This window comes from Neoarius graeffei, chromosome 4, assembly GCF_027579695.1.
Source record: "Neoarius graeffei isolate fNeoGra1 chromosome 4, fNeoGra1.pri, whole genome shotgun sequence".
NCBI lineage: Eukaryota > Metazoa > Chordata > Actinopteri > Siluriformes > Ariidae > Neoarius > Neoarius graeffei.
This window is the reverse complement of record NC_083572.1, coordinates 103,196,753-103,211,902: the sequence shown is the minus strand read 5'-3', so window position 1 is coordinate 103,211,902 and position 15,150 is coordinate 103,196,753. Positions and strand designations below refer to the sequence as shown.

General features: G+C 44.3%; 2 protein-coding genes across 5 annotated transcripts in view; both read left to right on the top strand.

The window, feature by feature from the left end:
• dync1i2b (dynein, cytoplasmic 1, intermediate chain 2b) overlaps positions 1 to 3,951 on the top strand; it is a 40,334-nt gene extending 36,383 nt beyond the window's left edge. For all 4 annotated transcript variants that reach the window (XM_060920096.1, XM_060920093.1, XM_060920095.1 and 1 more), the window contains one exon: positions 1,565 to 3,951. In XM_060920096.1, the coding sequence (XP_060776079.1) occupies positions 1,565 to 1,678 (114 nt within the window). In that variant the 3' untranslated portion in view covers positions 1,679 to 3,951. The remainder of the gene's footprint in view (positions 1 to 1,564) is intronic.
• Positions 3,952 to 8,126: 4,175 nt separating this feature from the next.
• Positions 8,127 to 12,306, top strand: LOC132884641 (uncharacterized). Its single transcript, XM_060918480.1, has 7 exons — positions 8,127 to 8,133; positions 8,383 to 9,019; positions 9,213 to 9,537; positions 9,652 to 10,438; positions 11,009 to 11,215; positions 11,330 to 11,694; positions 11,790 to 12,306. The coding sequence occupies exons 1-7, from the start codon at positions 8,127 to 8,129 to the stop codon at positions 12,168 to 12,170; spliced, it is 2,709 nt and encodes a 902-aa protein (XP_060774463.1). The 3' UTR covers positions 12,171 to 12,306.
• Positions 12,307 to 15,150: the final 2,844 nt, after the last annotated feature.

Below are 15,150 nucleotides of genomic sequence, written 5' to 3'. Positions count from 1 at the left end.
CTTTTCACTTCCTTGTCTTTCAACTTGTAGGCTTCTTGTGCTTTTTCTGTCAGTCTTTGAGATTTGGTGTTGAGCAATTTCTCCTTTAGATTTTTTCTTTCTTCTATTCTGTGCCATGTTTCAGGTCTTAGTCATTCCTTGTTCTTTTTCTGACGGTAGCCCAATATTTTCTTGGCCGATTCACAGTACATCTCTTTGATGTTATTCCATCTATCCTCCATGTCTAGTTGTTCTTCCTCATCTAGGTCTGACAGAACACTGAATCTGTTCCTGACCTCCGTGACAAATTCCTTCTTGACGCTAGGGCACTTTTAGTTTTGCAATGTCAGGTTGTCTCCTGTGCTGAGTGAGTGTTTTCGCCTGTCTCAGTTTTACTTTGACTGTTGCTGTGAGCAGGTAGTGATCACTGTTTACATCAGCGCCACGGTAGACTTTAACGTCCAAGAGGGATCTGCGCCACTTGCCATTGACTATGACATGGTCAATTTGGTTGACTGTGTGACCATCAGGTGACTTCCATGTTAGTTTGTGGATGTTCTTATGTTGGAAGAGGGTACCACCGATGACACAGTTATTATTCATGCAGAAGCCCACTAGACGTTCGCCATTGTCATTGATGTCACCACAGCCCTGTGTTCCCATTGCTTTTTCACTGTTGGTGTTATCTGAACCCACTTTGGCATTCATATCTCCCATTAGCATAAGCATGTCGTGTTGGGGGACTTTGGATATAGCATGTTGTAATTGCTCATACCAGTTGTTTTTGTCTTCCTCTTCAGCATCATTAGTTGGGGCGTAGCACTGAATGATGGTGAGCTTACAGTGCTTGGAGTTAAAGTGTGCTCTAATCATCCTCTCACTGATTGGTTCCCATTCTAACAGGGTCTTAGCCTTCTCCTTTGACACTATAATAGCTACACCATAAATATGTGCACTTCCATGTCCTGAGTATAGGGTGATGGATCCATCGCTTGCCACTTGGCGGCCTGCTCCTGTCCAGCGACACTCGCTGATGCCTAGGATGTCCAGATTGTATCGTTTTGTCTCTTTGATAACCTGAGCTGTCTTCAATGTTTCAAACATGGTGCAGACATTCCATGCACCCAGGCGGATCTTTGCTTTAGGCCCGAGCAGACCATTTTTCACACTCTTAACGTCCCAAGGGCTTTGGTCAAGAGTGGTCATACTGCCACAATGTTGGCTCAAGTCTACTGTAGGGTTATTGGTAGAAATGCTTGTTGAAGTTTCCATAACATGATTATTTTTTATGGGGTGGAGTTGTTAGCACCATGCCCAACCCCCAACCTGGAGGACCAGGGTACCACTCTTCGTCTGACCTCTACCCTTTGACCTGTATGGCATGGGTGACCCTACCAGGAGTATGAAACTCCAGCCAGCCTAACTTGCCGGGTCGCTGAGGCACACAAGCTCTTCTACCACGGCAAGGTGGGGTACCACAGAAGAGATACGGTGTAATAAACGGTAGCAAATTAGCATGGTGTGGAAAAAAAACTCAAGGTTGTTGATGTATTAATGTCTTTATTTACCCGCTCTCCTCCTGCAGCAGATCGCCGTGCCGCGGCAGGACGAGTGGACTCGCTTCATTAAAACGCTCAGCGAACTCAGTGAGAACCAGGAAGAGGCGGAGGATCTGGCAACCCAGCGCCTTGCTGCCTGATTTGAGTCCCAGGCTGCTCACAGTGATCTTCACCCTCAGAGTCAGGTTTTATATTTCTGTAGAGCAGGGCTGAAAGTTCCTGAGTGACAATCTCGAGCTTCCCTTCATTCACTGCGCTGAAACCCTTCCACTTTAATCTCCATCAGGGAGAATGTCGTAATGAGCAAAGACGTCAACGATAGGATGGAAAAAGCCAGGAAAGTGGGATAATTTCCAAAAAAGAGAGGTGTTTTTAGAAAGTAGGGAAGACCACGAGAGCTAAAGCTCACACTTATCCACTAGAAACCATGATATTAAACAGTGCACTGGCAAACTACTCTATTTTCCAGACTATAAGATGTTTTTTTTTTTTTTTCCTCTAGCAGGATGCACATGTTGTAATTTCTTCTTCTGTTTAATTGTATTACCTTCATTTGTTTTGTATAGTTATGGTAATTTGTTGTTTTGTGTGCTAAATTAACACAACTGTTGCCTTGATGCAAATATAAAACCCCTTAAATTAACATTACATAAATAAATTAACATCATGGAACAAACAGAAGCCAGAAACAATGAAGCCACAATGTTAAACATGTTTAGTTAGCTGTGTAATGCTAGCTAAGCTGACTAAAGTGTTAAGACGAGATAAAACTTTATTAATCCTGAAGGAAATTCTTGTGCCAGAAATCACTCCATAACAATAAAATATGTTAAAATACCAACAATATTAGCCAGCTTAGCTAGCATTGTGTTAGGCAGCTAAGTGTTAGCTAGCTTAGCTAGCATTACTTAGCTAATTAAACATGTTTAACCCACTGAGATCTATATGAAATCTGGAGAGCTCATAGACTGGTCAGAGTGATGCCAGCTGGCCGCCATCTTACCACTCCCATCGCGGAGCGGGACTGGCATTTAGACTACTGGAAGCTACACAAAACTGGACAAGTTATTTATGTAGCTGGTGAGAAAAATCAGAAGAAAAATGCCTACATGTGCAGCAGCAGTGAACTGTACGAACTGTCAGGTCAAAGGTTGTGGACGGACATTTCACGTGTGAGTATTGATAGCACTGGTCTACAGCCAAAATGCTTCCGAAATAAATATAATTAAATTTTACTAATTCTGGGTCGCTGAGAATGAAAATGAAACCTAAAATTGTTTATTGGCTCTAGTTTTCAAAATTGGCTCTATGAATAAATCTATGATTGGGTTTGGATCGTGCTTGCTTTTTTGGCAAAACAATAAATGATGCGATCTGAAGCTGGTATTGCATCATACATGATGTCATGTTATTCCTAGAAGTCACTGATGATGCAATCATAAGTCAACTTACATCACTCTGCTGAACAAACTGCCCTATAATCAGCTCAAGAAAAAAAATCATACAGTGCTATATGAACTCGAGATTAAGGCTTTGCTTGACAAGAGATGCTCCGTTTCATGAAAACAAGAGACGAGCTGCCAAAAAGCACTGAGTTCACACTGAATAAGGACTAAACCTATTCAGTACTTTATACATAATTGTTTTTTGCCATTTGGTTCATAATAAATTTTATTTATATAAATGTTTTGCTGACTTTCTAGTGTTACATAAAGAGAACAAGTGAAATATCATGTAAACCAACCACAAACACATGAAGAGACCCAGGTTTACAGTTTATACTTAAAACGTTACGATCTACACAATGTACATAAGTATAAAATGTAAAATCTTAAATATCTCGGAAGCCGTAGCCAATCAACTGTTTTAATTGTCATATTTGAATTCACACACCAAATTTCATAACAAACAGACGATTTCACCTCTGAAGCAAACACCTTCTGAAAAATTGTTGACCAGTGTAGCTAGCGTGTGATCATTTTTACACGTGTGTGCACAGCACCATTTGCGTGGACCCCCTATAGAAATAGCAAAAAATCTGGGATATATGGGATGAACACTGTGACTGTGCCAGATTTTCGAAGGAAAAGACCCAGACAAGATCAAAGCCAAAGTCTAGACATGTTTGATATTGAATGTGAGAGCTCAATGGCTCAAATTCAAAAAGAAAAATGAACTGAGTAAATTAGCCTCAGGAGCCTAAATGAAAGAAGGACTAGAGCCTGAGGCAGAAATGGCAGTGAGGGATGCAAATAAAGAGAGATATGTTATTGTTCTAGTTTGGTCAGGAGTTATTTTCATTTACCGAAGGCGAAGCACAGTTAACAATGTAGATCATCTGTACGTCACACCCACTTACACAAATTGACAAAATGGGCATGATTAAATAACAAGAGAAAATCTTGTTTCAACAACTGTCATATATATATATATATATATATATATATATATATATATATATATATATATATATATATATATATATATATAGCGCTGTCGCCTCACAGCAAGAAGGTCCGGGTTCGAGCCCCGTGGCCGGCGAGGGCCTTTCTGTGTGGAGTTTGCATGTTCTCCCCGTGCCCGCGTGGGTTTCCTCTGGGTGCTCCGGTTTCCCCCACAGTCCAAAGACATGCAGGTTAGGTTAACTGGTGACTCTAAATTGACCGTAGGTGTGAATGTGAGTGTGAATGGTTGTCTGTGTCTATGTGTCAGCCCTGTGATGACCTGGCGATTTGTCCAGGGTGTACCCCGCCTTTCGCCCGTAGTCAGCTGGGATAGGCTCCAGCTTGCCTGCGACCCTGTAGAAGGATAAAGCGGCTAGAGATAATGAGATGAGATGAGATGAGATGAAATAATCTCCATAAAAATAATTATAGTAGTAAAAAAGAGCTGTTAAAAAAATGATCAGAGACTAAACTGGAAAAGGAAAAAAAAACAGTGAAGCGGCGTGCTATAAATGTATGTAAGGAATGTGGGGTAAAGTGGAGAAAATAAGAGAAGGTAAGGAAAGGGGGGAAAAAGTCAGGAGATACTTTTCTTGGGGCAAATTTGATTGGATACGATGGTTTAACACAAGTCAAATACACGCGATGGGAGTGGTAAGATGGTGGTCAAATGGCTTCACTCGTCTCTACAGCGGGGAATAGGCTCTGAGCTCTCCAGATTTTATATAGAGCTCAGTGGTTTAACCCCTTAAATTAGCATTAATTACATAAATTAGCATCATGGAACATACAAGCCAAAAACAATAAAGTTGCAAGGTTAAACATGTTTAGTTAGCTAAGTAATGCTAGCTAAGCTGGTTAACGTGTTGCTGATGTAACTAACATTGAAATTTCATAATTTCATACAATAGAATTATATTTCAAATACAGAGGTTTGACTTCAGTCTTTTGGTGTGTGTTAGCTAGTTAACGCTAGTTCATCTGATGTCCACAACAAAAAGACTTTTTTTTTTCTTCTAACTTTTTGTGTGACTTATAATCCAGGTGATGTAGTATTTATTTCTTTTAAAATTCCTCCTCAGCTTTTTTTTTTAAGAAAATCCCTCTCATGATACGTGTGTTACTGTTTGTATAAACTAGCCTAGCATAACATTAGATTTCTGATGTTTGTTGTGAAGCACACTGCAGGAAATATGTGTACACACACACACACACACACACACACACACACACACACACACACACAAATATTTGACTCTTCACTTTATCACAGTAATATTCAGCCAACATCTACAAACCACCAAGAAATGAAATGAAGATGTGTAGCAGATGTAGCTGCAGTTTTTCAAAATGGCTGACACAAACCAGGCGCAACTTAAACTCTTCGCAGTGGACATTTTGTGCTATAAAATGGTTCCTGTGGAAGTTGTTTTCTTCTGTTATGTTGTGCTCAGGGCACCACGGTGGTGTAGTGGTTAGCGCTGTCGCCTCACAGCAAGAAGGTCCGGGTTCGAGCCCCGTGGCCGGCGAGGGCCTTTCTGTGTGGAGTTTGCATGTTCTCCCCGTGTCCGCGTGGGTTTCCTCCGGGTGCTCCGGTTTCCCCCACAGTCCAAAGACATGCAGGTTAGGTTAACTGGTGACTCTAAATTGACCGTAAGTGTGAATGGTTGTCTGTGTCTATGTGTCAGCCCTGCGATAACTTGGCGACTTGTCCAGGGTGTATCCCGCCTTTCGCCCGTAGTCAGCTGGGATAGGCTCCTATAGGACAGGATAAGCGGCTACAGATAATGGATTGATGGATGTTGTGGTCAGTGATGTGAGGTAAAAGTTATCGGTTGTTTCTGTTTAATGCTAACTGTTAGCATTGAATTGACCTTCACACACTCGGGCACTAGAGAGTCAAGTGAACGGTTATAGGGCATAGTCAGTGTGTAATTTGAGACAGAATCATGCAGTAATATGTTAAAAAAAAAAACTTTTCAGCGCAATATGATCCATTAGTTTTGACAAACTTTTCTAGCTATTTTTTTTTATTTATCTAAACGATTAGTGCTCCTTTTGAGAAGACTAGCACTGATGATTTTGATCTGAAACATTTATACTTTGTGTTAATTAAGGCTTCATTTTAACCACTAATATTTATATATTTATATACATTCCCTTTTAACAGGTAATACATTAATGAAAGGGCTGGTGAGTTCGTCTATAGCATGTTTACCAAATGTCAGAATTACACTAATGACTGAAAAATGATTGTTCAGCTAGTTAAACCATATTTGAGCATAATTAGTTTTTAAAACAAATCTAAAGGCTAAAAAGGTAAATCGCACAACACCAAAGTGATGGGAATGTTGAAGCGTTTTGCTCAACAAACAGATTTCTGACGTTGTTACTGTAACTCTAACAGGATGTCAACATGCCAATAGTCCGTATTTATATCCTGTATCGTTTACAGGCTGGTGTTTAACATGCTGCACTGTTTTTAAAACACTTTCTTGTACTTGCTTATTAAAATAACTTTTTACTCCACTGGTATTGGTGTTGATTAATTTCCTCCAACAGCAGCTCAGACGCTGGTTTAGCTGCAAGCCACAGGTTTATATTAATGCAATAATCATTTCTATTTTAAAACACTGTAAAAAATGATATCTTGAATAAAGGAAAAGTTATCTATGAGATTGTAATTTGGGACGTACTATATTAATTTCATACTAATGAAATTTCAAGCTTCAAATATTCTTTAAAAAGTCCATACAATAGGTCTAATACTCATATTTGTGTAAAAACAACTGAATACAGACAAAAATTTGTTGAAATTGCATACAGAAATAAGATATAATGGCTTGCTAACATATCTTTTTTTTTTTTCAGTGATCTCATTCATAGTGACTATGAACACGGGTTGCCAGATTAATATTATTAAAGGTTGGATAATTTCTAATAACATTTGGACTGTGCAAATTTCTTTTGTAGGAATTAGTTAACTGGAGCTTCACAAAAGTACAGATTGCTTTGAAATTTGATTTACCACTTGATTGAGAGAGATCAGAAAATATCTGGCAACCCTGGACAAATGTGTGAATCTGATTGGCTGCAAATCAATTTGTTTCATTCTCAGATACAATCATAATGGTTGTAAATTGGTGTGTAACCCTGTATGAGGGAATTTTATTTTAATAAAAATCATTAATAATTAAAAAATAAATAAATTAGAGCGACTTTGGAGGATGCGGGCATCGATCCCGCTACCTCTCGCTTGCGCCTACTGTGTCTCACTGTTACCGCTAAAGTAAGCCCAAAGTAAGCCCACTGTGGCCAATCAGGTCCGACATGGGCTTACTTTTGACCAATGAGGTTGCCTCCCATGGGCTTACTTTGGGCCAGTGGGCTTACTTTTGACCAATGAGGTTGCCTCCCATGGGCTTACTTTGGGCCAGTGGGCTTACTTTTGACCAATGAGGTTGCCTCCCATGGGCTTACTTTTGACCAATGAGGTTGCCTCCCATGGGCTTACTTTGGGCCAGTGGGCTTACTTTTGACCAATGAGGTTGCCTCCCATGGGCTTACTTTAGGCCCTGCCCGCTCGTTCTCTTGTCATTCGTGATCGGAACATCACAGCGATTCAACGAGGTAAGTGGACTTGCATTTCTCCTAGGTAAATGTATATGTAACTTTGAGATTTTTGGTGGATGATACGGAGAAATGTAGTCGCTACTGATTCTTGATTTTACATAAAATGCTGAGCGTAAAATTCGTAAAGTTTCGTGATACACGGTGTTGTTCTTCTGCCTGTGGTAATTGACTACCATTAACGTAGGTGGCTGTAAAGGAAATCTCTTACTTATACGAAAAGATATTAAACCCCAGCGGTTTAAAATTTGTTGTTGTGCTTCATTTCTGGTGAAAACGGGTTAAATGGTCAAACAAACAGCCTGCCCACCGGAAATCTGGCTTACTTGTATGAGGAAGGGGGAAATTGTCGCATTTGTTTAATCAGACTAAACCGATTAAATGTAAAAGGCAAACTGCGTACTGAAATGTATTTGTATGTACTCAAAACGGTTTATTTGTTTTAAAACCGACCATGGTTTAGCCGATTCAATGAGGAATGTGCAGATGTAAAGACTGTAAACAGTGCTACCGAATGTCGAGTAAACAGAAGAATATGTGACGTTGATGTATGCTCTAGTATATTCCGCCATATTAATGTCTCAAGCGGTTTGAATATCGAAAATAGCAGATTTTATTTTATTCATGTTAAAAAAGAAACAGTCTTTACAGTCGCCTAATTACGAGATCTTGCGGTCATGAGGAGAAACTCATTAACGACAATGAGAAAATAAGGCTATTGTGAGAAGTAACTGTAGGCCTACCTAACAATTTTACTATTTGTGCTCCAGGCCCTTCTGAGGCCGATGATGAGGAACTTGTGCGTGCCACACAAGAGTGTGAGACACAGCTGCAAACAGCAGGCACCATGCCTCCTCTAGCAGCCACCATGCCTCCTCCAACAGCCGTCATGCCTCCTCCAACAGCCGCCATGCCTCCTCCAGTAGAAGTTGCTCAGCCACAGCCACCGGTGGATCTCCCCTCTCACTGGAAGGACCATCTTCCTCCCTTCCAACAGGAGTGGATTCACCACACACTGTTCAAGGCGAACCCAAAGACTGGGAAACCGGAGCTGGTGACCCAGCTGAAGCTGTGGTGGCATCCTCCTCAGCCCACCCTCATTCACACCCAGCCACCGGCGTCACCTAATCAATTCTTCTGTCACCCCCTGTTCCTGTGGATGCCTCACAAGATGTGGAGGTACCCACTAGTCTGTGTGCGTCCATCATGCCAAAAGTACAGCCTTACAGCAGCCGGACTGTATAGGACCGTGCGCAAGGTCCTGGACATAGACAGGTGGTATGACCTTGCAACTGAGTACCTGGAGTGCAAGCGGTGCTCCAAGAAATATCCTGCGTGGTCTGAGGATATCTTGGCCCAGCTGGATGTTGGCCACCGCAGCCAGTTCCCAGCTCTGCTAACTTACAGGTAATTTGTCTTATGAATAGAAACCTTCAGTAGCTGCTTCTATGGACTGTTGTGTGTGTGTGTGTGTGTGTGTGTGTGTGTGTGTGTGTGTGTGTGTGTGTGTGTGTGTGTGTGTGTGTGTGTATGCGCATGTAGTACATATTACATTACATTACATTGTTACATTGTTACAATACATTGTTTCTTTCCTCAGGTACTCATGTGACAACCGGGTGATAAGGATGATGAGGGAGAGGACACTGGGCAACAGTGTTACCCAGCTGTACAAGAAGCTGAACGAGCAGCACAGTGAGGCGTGGATGCAGCGCTTCCTGCAGTACCTGACAGCTTGCGAGCCGTTTACAAGGTCTGCAATCATCTGCCCAGTATTTGCAGATCCCCCAGCCTTACCTGCCATCCCAAAACCGAAGTGGCTGTTGGCCGTGTTTGCCAGAGATGTCCTTGGGAGGCTGAATGAAGTGAAGGCCAAAATTACAAACACCTTTGGCTCTGTCCTCAAGATGGACTCCACGAAAAAGGTATTGCATCCCTCTTCAAATCCGAAATGGTCATCACAATGTGACGTGTGAATTATCTCAGTTTAGTAATATTTGAACTGACAGAGTTTGATCCTTATTGCCTTTCCTCAACAGATCACCAAAAAGCTGTCTGGTGCCGCTGCAGGTACAGCTGCTTGGTGTACAAACGTGGGAAATGAGTACGGCCAAGTACTCACTTCAGTCCTGACGGCCTCCGAGGGACATGCTCTGGATGGGATGGCAACAGGCCTAATGAAGCGGTACAGGGAGGCAGGTGTAGCTCCACCCGACATTATGTACGTGGACAGAGACTGCTGCAGTGGGGCAGTGAACAGGATGTTTGCCGACTGGGATGAGCTCCAAGTGCGCCTTGACGTGTGGCATTTCATGCGCCGCTTTGCCGCAGGTGTCAACACAGAGGCTCATCCCCTGTATGGCATTTTTATGATGCGCCTGTCCAAGTGCATCTTTGAGTGGGATCCCGAGGATGTGTCTGCTCTTCGTGAAGCTAAGAAGAGCGAGCTGGCGGCGAAGGGCATCCTGGACATCACAGAGGAGGCTCTCAATGCCCGGATATCTCGGAGGGAGTTGGCGCTGCACTGTCGGAGGAGGACCAGGGGCATGGAGGAGACCTCCAGACTGCTTGAAGCATTGATCAGTCTGTTTGACAGCCCAGCTGGGAAGGACACTCTGGGTGTTCCTCTGCTCGACCATGAACGGATCCAGGGAATATGGAAGGATCAGAAGAAGCACGTGGCCTGCATCCAGGACCCAGACTTCCCCCTCTACATTAAAACGGGCACCCTGAAGAAAGGCGACGTGGTGCTCAACTGCTACAGGTGTGCCCGTGGCTCCACCTCCCTGGAGTCTTTCCATCTTCACCTGACTAGGTTTATCCCAGGTATTTACTTTCTCTTTTTTTTTTTTTTGGGGGGGGGGGGGGGGGGGGGGGGGGGTACTTTATTAATAGTTTGATATGACTTCTTGTGGCGGCCCAAAGGGCGTGTCTTGGTTTTTCCGCCCTCCTGCTTTTTTTTGTGTCTTCTCAGGTGTGCAAGATGTAGCCGATTAGGCTGACGAGGGACGCGTGGGTCCACCTGATGCTCCTTCAAAATGACCTGGCTCTTTTTTCTACGTAGGAGAGAGCAGCGAGGGCAAGACGACGTCCTTCTCAGTGCCTCCCGTTCAATCTTGAGCGGCGTGCCTCTTTGAAGGACTTTAAAGTTCATATTCTGGCTTTTGTTTTGTTTCACTCTTTGGTTGAATTTGTAGCGCTGGCTTTGAAAAGTAAAATAAGTGAACTGGCTCCATGCCTCCTCTACATTATTTCTCACTTGTGATGTGAGCGTAACACTCCTTTTGTAATGTATGTCTGGTTGTAATGGAAATTGTGTTATAACAGGAGGAGCATGGCATATAATTCTGTGACCTGGGGTCCTGACTTTTTTGTGTTCATGTATTTATCCATCAGGAACCAGTGCCAGCGCCTCGCATTTCCAGGCGTATCTTCTGGAAGGACTGATGCGCTGGAACGAGGACAGAATGAAGGACTCTGTTCAAGCACCCACTTCCATGCGCACCTACGGCAGTGTTCTGCAGGAGGCCGTGGATCGGCTCAGCCAAGCCGTTCTGGGAAAACGTTGGGATGAGCAGTACCGCAGTCCTGGAGTCTACACAGGTTAGCACTGATCACTTATTCAAAAAGGACAAAATTACCTCAGGCAGTGTATCATATAGTTACATTTTAATGTATTACTTGAATATGAACAATTTTCTGTTTTACTTTTCATAGGTGAATTGTTGGCCATAGAGTACCTGTACAGCCAGACTGGCATATCACTTACTCCAACGCTCCACAACCAAGAGGAGGAGGACCAGCTGGTGGAGGACATTGATGACGAGGACATTGAGGACGAAGGCTTTGAGGAGGAGACAGAGGACATCACAGTTCCTGTGCTGACTGACGATGACCATGACATTGAAAGGAGGCCCTCAACCACAAGGCGTCGGGCACCTTCACCACCACCTCTACCAGAACTGCCATCCACGTCCATGGGTGGAGGTCAGCGTCCAGTTGCTGCTGCCGCCGTTCCGTCCACGTCGGGTCAAGGACTGCACCCTGCTGCTACTGCTGCTGCCACCACTTCAGGGGCTCAGGTAAGACACTAACAGATATTTCAATTCCAAGTTAATGTTACTACATTTTACATTTACCACTACTAATGAATACTTTTTAATTTTTTTTTATTTAGGGCGTCGTCGTTGGACCGGATGGCATTCCTGGGTGGGACAAAGTGCAAGAGCTGGCTGCTTACCTGGTGGACCTGCGAGATGCCGCCTACCTCACTGAGCCACAGGTGACCGAGGTCATCCAGCTGTGGGCGGCACTCCCAGACAGCGACAAGGAGAGGATCGACTACCAGCCACGTCACCAGGAGCGGCTGTCGTCTGGTCGATTCAAGGCACCGAAGCGGTCTGGAGTCACACCGGGTGTGGAGAGCGTCAAGCGCAGCTTGATAGGTCACCCTGGGGGGCCGGCTCAGTGGCCTGGTACCAGCCGCTTGGTAGACGCCATGTGCACACGCTTGTGCACTTTGCCCCTGCCTATGCACAGCGAGCGCTCTACCATTTGAGCTAATCCCCCATATACAGGAGGTGGCGAACCACTCATTTTTTTTCTTTCTTTGGCCAATGTCTCCATCTAGTGGTCAACTATCTAGTTTTACTTGTGTTCCCCAGTGTTGTATAATTAAAAGAAAAGAAAAGAAAGGTTACATGTCTGTGAAGATTCTCAGTCATCCAGGTCATAGTAAACTGTGGGTGGTAAAAGAGAGCAACTGGACTTGCTTGAAGATTCTTGAAGACGTTTCACCTCTCCTCCGAAAGGCTTCTTCAGTTCTGTTTGACTAATAGGGAGTATCAGGTATTTATCCTCTCATGGATGAAAAGCAATCCTAAGGTATCGTTGAGTCATCCTGTTGGTGTGGGTGACTGGGGGCTGGGTGTGAACGGCCTAGAGAGTCGTTGGGGTGATCAATGGGTTGTTGGTTCTCTCCGTCCTCCTGTGAGTCACTGAAAGAGCAGAAAAAGGAACATAACGGACAAGGAAGATAACAGGAACAAACGCAAGAACATTGTCATTCACTACATTTCTGGTCTATCTGAGAAACTCAGAAGGATCTTCGACAAACACAACATTCAGACCCAGCAATACCCTGAAGCAGAAACTGGTCCACCCTAAGGACAGAATACCCAAACACAAGCAGGACAACGTAGTGTATGCAATTCAGTGCAGTGAGGAATGCACGGACTCGTATATTGGGAAACAAAACAACCGCTTCACAGGCACATGGCTCAACACAGGAGAGCCGGTTCCTCAGGCCAGGACTCTGCTGTCTATATTCATCTTAACAACAAAGGACACTCATTTCAGGATTGCAACATATGCATTTTAGTCAGAAAGGATCGTTGGTATGAGCGAGAAGTTAAAGAAGCCATTTTTGTCAACCTGGAACGGCCATCACTGAACAGAGGTGGTGGTCTAAGACACCATTTATCAGCCACCTACAATGCAGTCCTTGGCACACTTCCCAGACAACTGAATTCACACCAAAACCCAGCTGTTTTCAGTCACTACGTTTACATGCACATGGAGAGAATCGAATTTCTGCCGTTGCTCGACTGAAATCGAAGTTCAAAATGCCATGTATACACCTTAATTCGGCTGAAATTGAACCGAACTTGATTTCTCGGAATCGAGCTACACGGCCTAGTTTATGCGATTTCTGCCGAGCTACTTTGTGCATGTATACCCTATCGAGCTAGTTGTCGAGCTACTTCCGGAAGTGACGAGTGACGAGACCACAAGCGGGAAACACAACAGCCTCGGTCGGCATGACAACAGTAGTAGCGAGCAGCAGAAGAGGTCAGGAGGAACAAACGAAGAAGAGAAAATGGCGATGTAGAGCTCTCTGAAGTGTGGGTGGAGCACAGAGGACGGCAGGACAAAGCTTCTGGTACTAATAGGCTTTTTATTGTCAGACTTTTCAGTTTAACAGCCTACTTTTATTCTTGAGAGAAGCGCGCGCTGTGTTCTAGTCCCGGGATGAGCTGTCCCCTCTGCTCTCCCTCTGCCTCCTTAAATAGGGCGCGGTTACTGGGAAGACACACAAACACAGGTTAATTACCGTCAGGTGTACCGTCGTTCTGCCACTCACCTTCCCTGGCTCCGCCCTCCTGTCACAGACCGGCGCTTGACCACGCCCCCACTGCCACAGGCAAGCAGAAACGTGCACTTCTGGAGCAATGAGGAGACAGACTTCATGCTCATTCAGCTTAAGGAGTTGAATATATTAAAATTCATGGACGGGAGAAAAACGCGCAATGGAGAACACGGAACTGATAACTTTGTTTACACTCTTGAATAGCTCTTCTTCATGACGACAACCGGAAGTGTACCAACACGATGGGGCGTGTAGCGCCACCTGTGGCTCGGGTGCACAATGCACCTCACACAATAGCCCGATTTCATTGTGTGCATGTAGGATTGGATTTCTCTGGCACCCTGCTGGGACCTTCAGCTCGATTACCGACAGCAGCTCGATTTGGATGTGCATGTAGTGACTCACAGGAGGACGGAGAGAACCAACAACCCACTGATCACCCCAACGACTCTCTAGGCCGTTCACACCCAGCCCCCAGTGACCCACACCAACAGGATGACTCAATGATACCTTAGGATTGCTTTTCATCCATGAGAGGATAAATACCTGATACTCCCCATTAGTCAAACAGAACTGAAGAAGCCTTTCGGATGAGAGGTGAAACGTCTTCAAGAATCTTCAAGCAAGTCCAGTTGCTCTCTTTTACCACCCACAAAAGAAAGGTTACATGCTGTGTAACTTATGTCACGAGCCATAGCAGTCTCATGCACTCCTGATGTGCAAGTTCAGATATCTTTTATGTCAAGCTCAGTCACATAAACATATCAATTACACAAAATTCAACATCGCGTGACGTTATCTTCACATTCTCTATTGCAATTTTTAAAAATGCTTACTCTTGCATGGTGGTGTAGTGGTTAGCACTGTCGCCTCACAGTAAGAAGGTTCTGGGTTCAAGCCCAGCAGCCGGCGAGGGCCTTTCTGTGTGGAGTTTGTATGTTCTCCCCGTATCTGTGTGGGTTTCCTTCGGGTGCTCCAGTTTCCCCCACAGTCCGAAGACATGCAGGTTAGGCTAATTGGTAGCGCTAAATTGACTGTGAGTGTGAATGGTTGTTTAGCCCTGTAATGACCTGGCGACTTGTCCAGGGTGTACCCCGCCTCTCGCCCATAGTCAGCTGGGATAGGCTCCAGCTTGCCTGCGACCCTGTAGAACAGGATAAAGCGGCTAGAGATGATATGAGATGAGATGAGGCTTCAGCTTGCCTGCAACCAGTGTTGCCAGATACTGCTGACGTTTTCCAGCCCAAAATATGTTCAAAACCCTCCAAAATGCACTTGAAACCGCCCAACTTGGGCGGGAAACCGCCCAATCTGGCAACACTGCAACCCTGTAGAAGAGGATACAATAAGCAGCTGCAGATGATGGATGGATGGAGGGTTTACGCTTTCA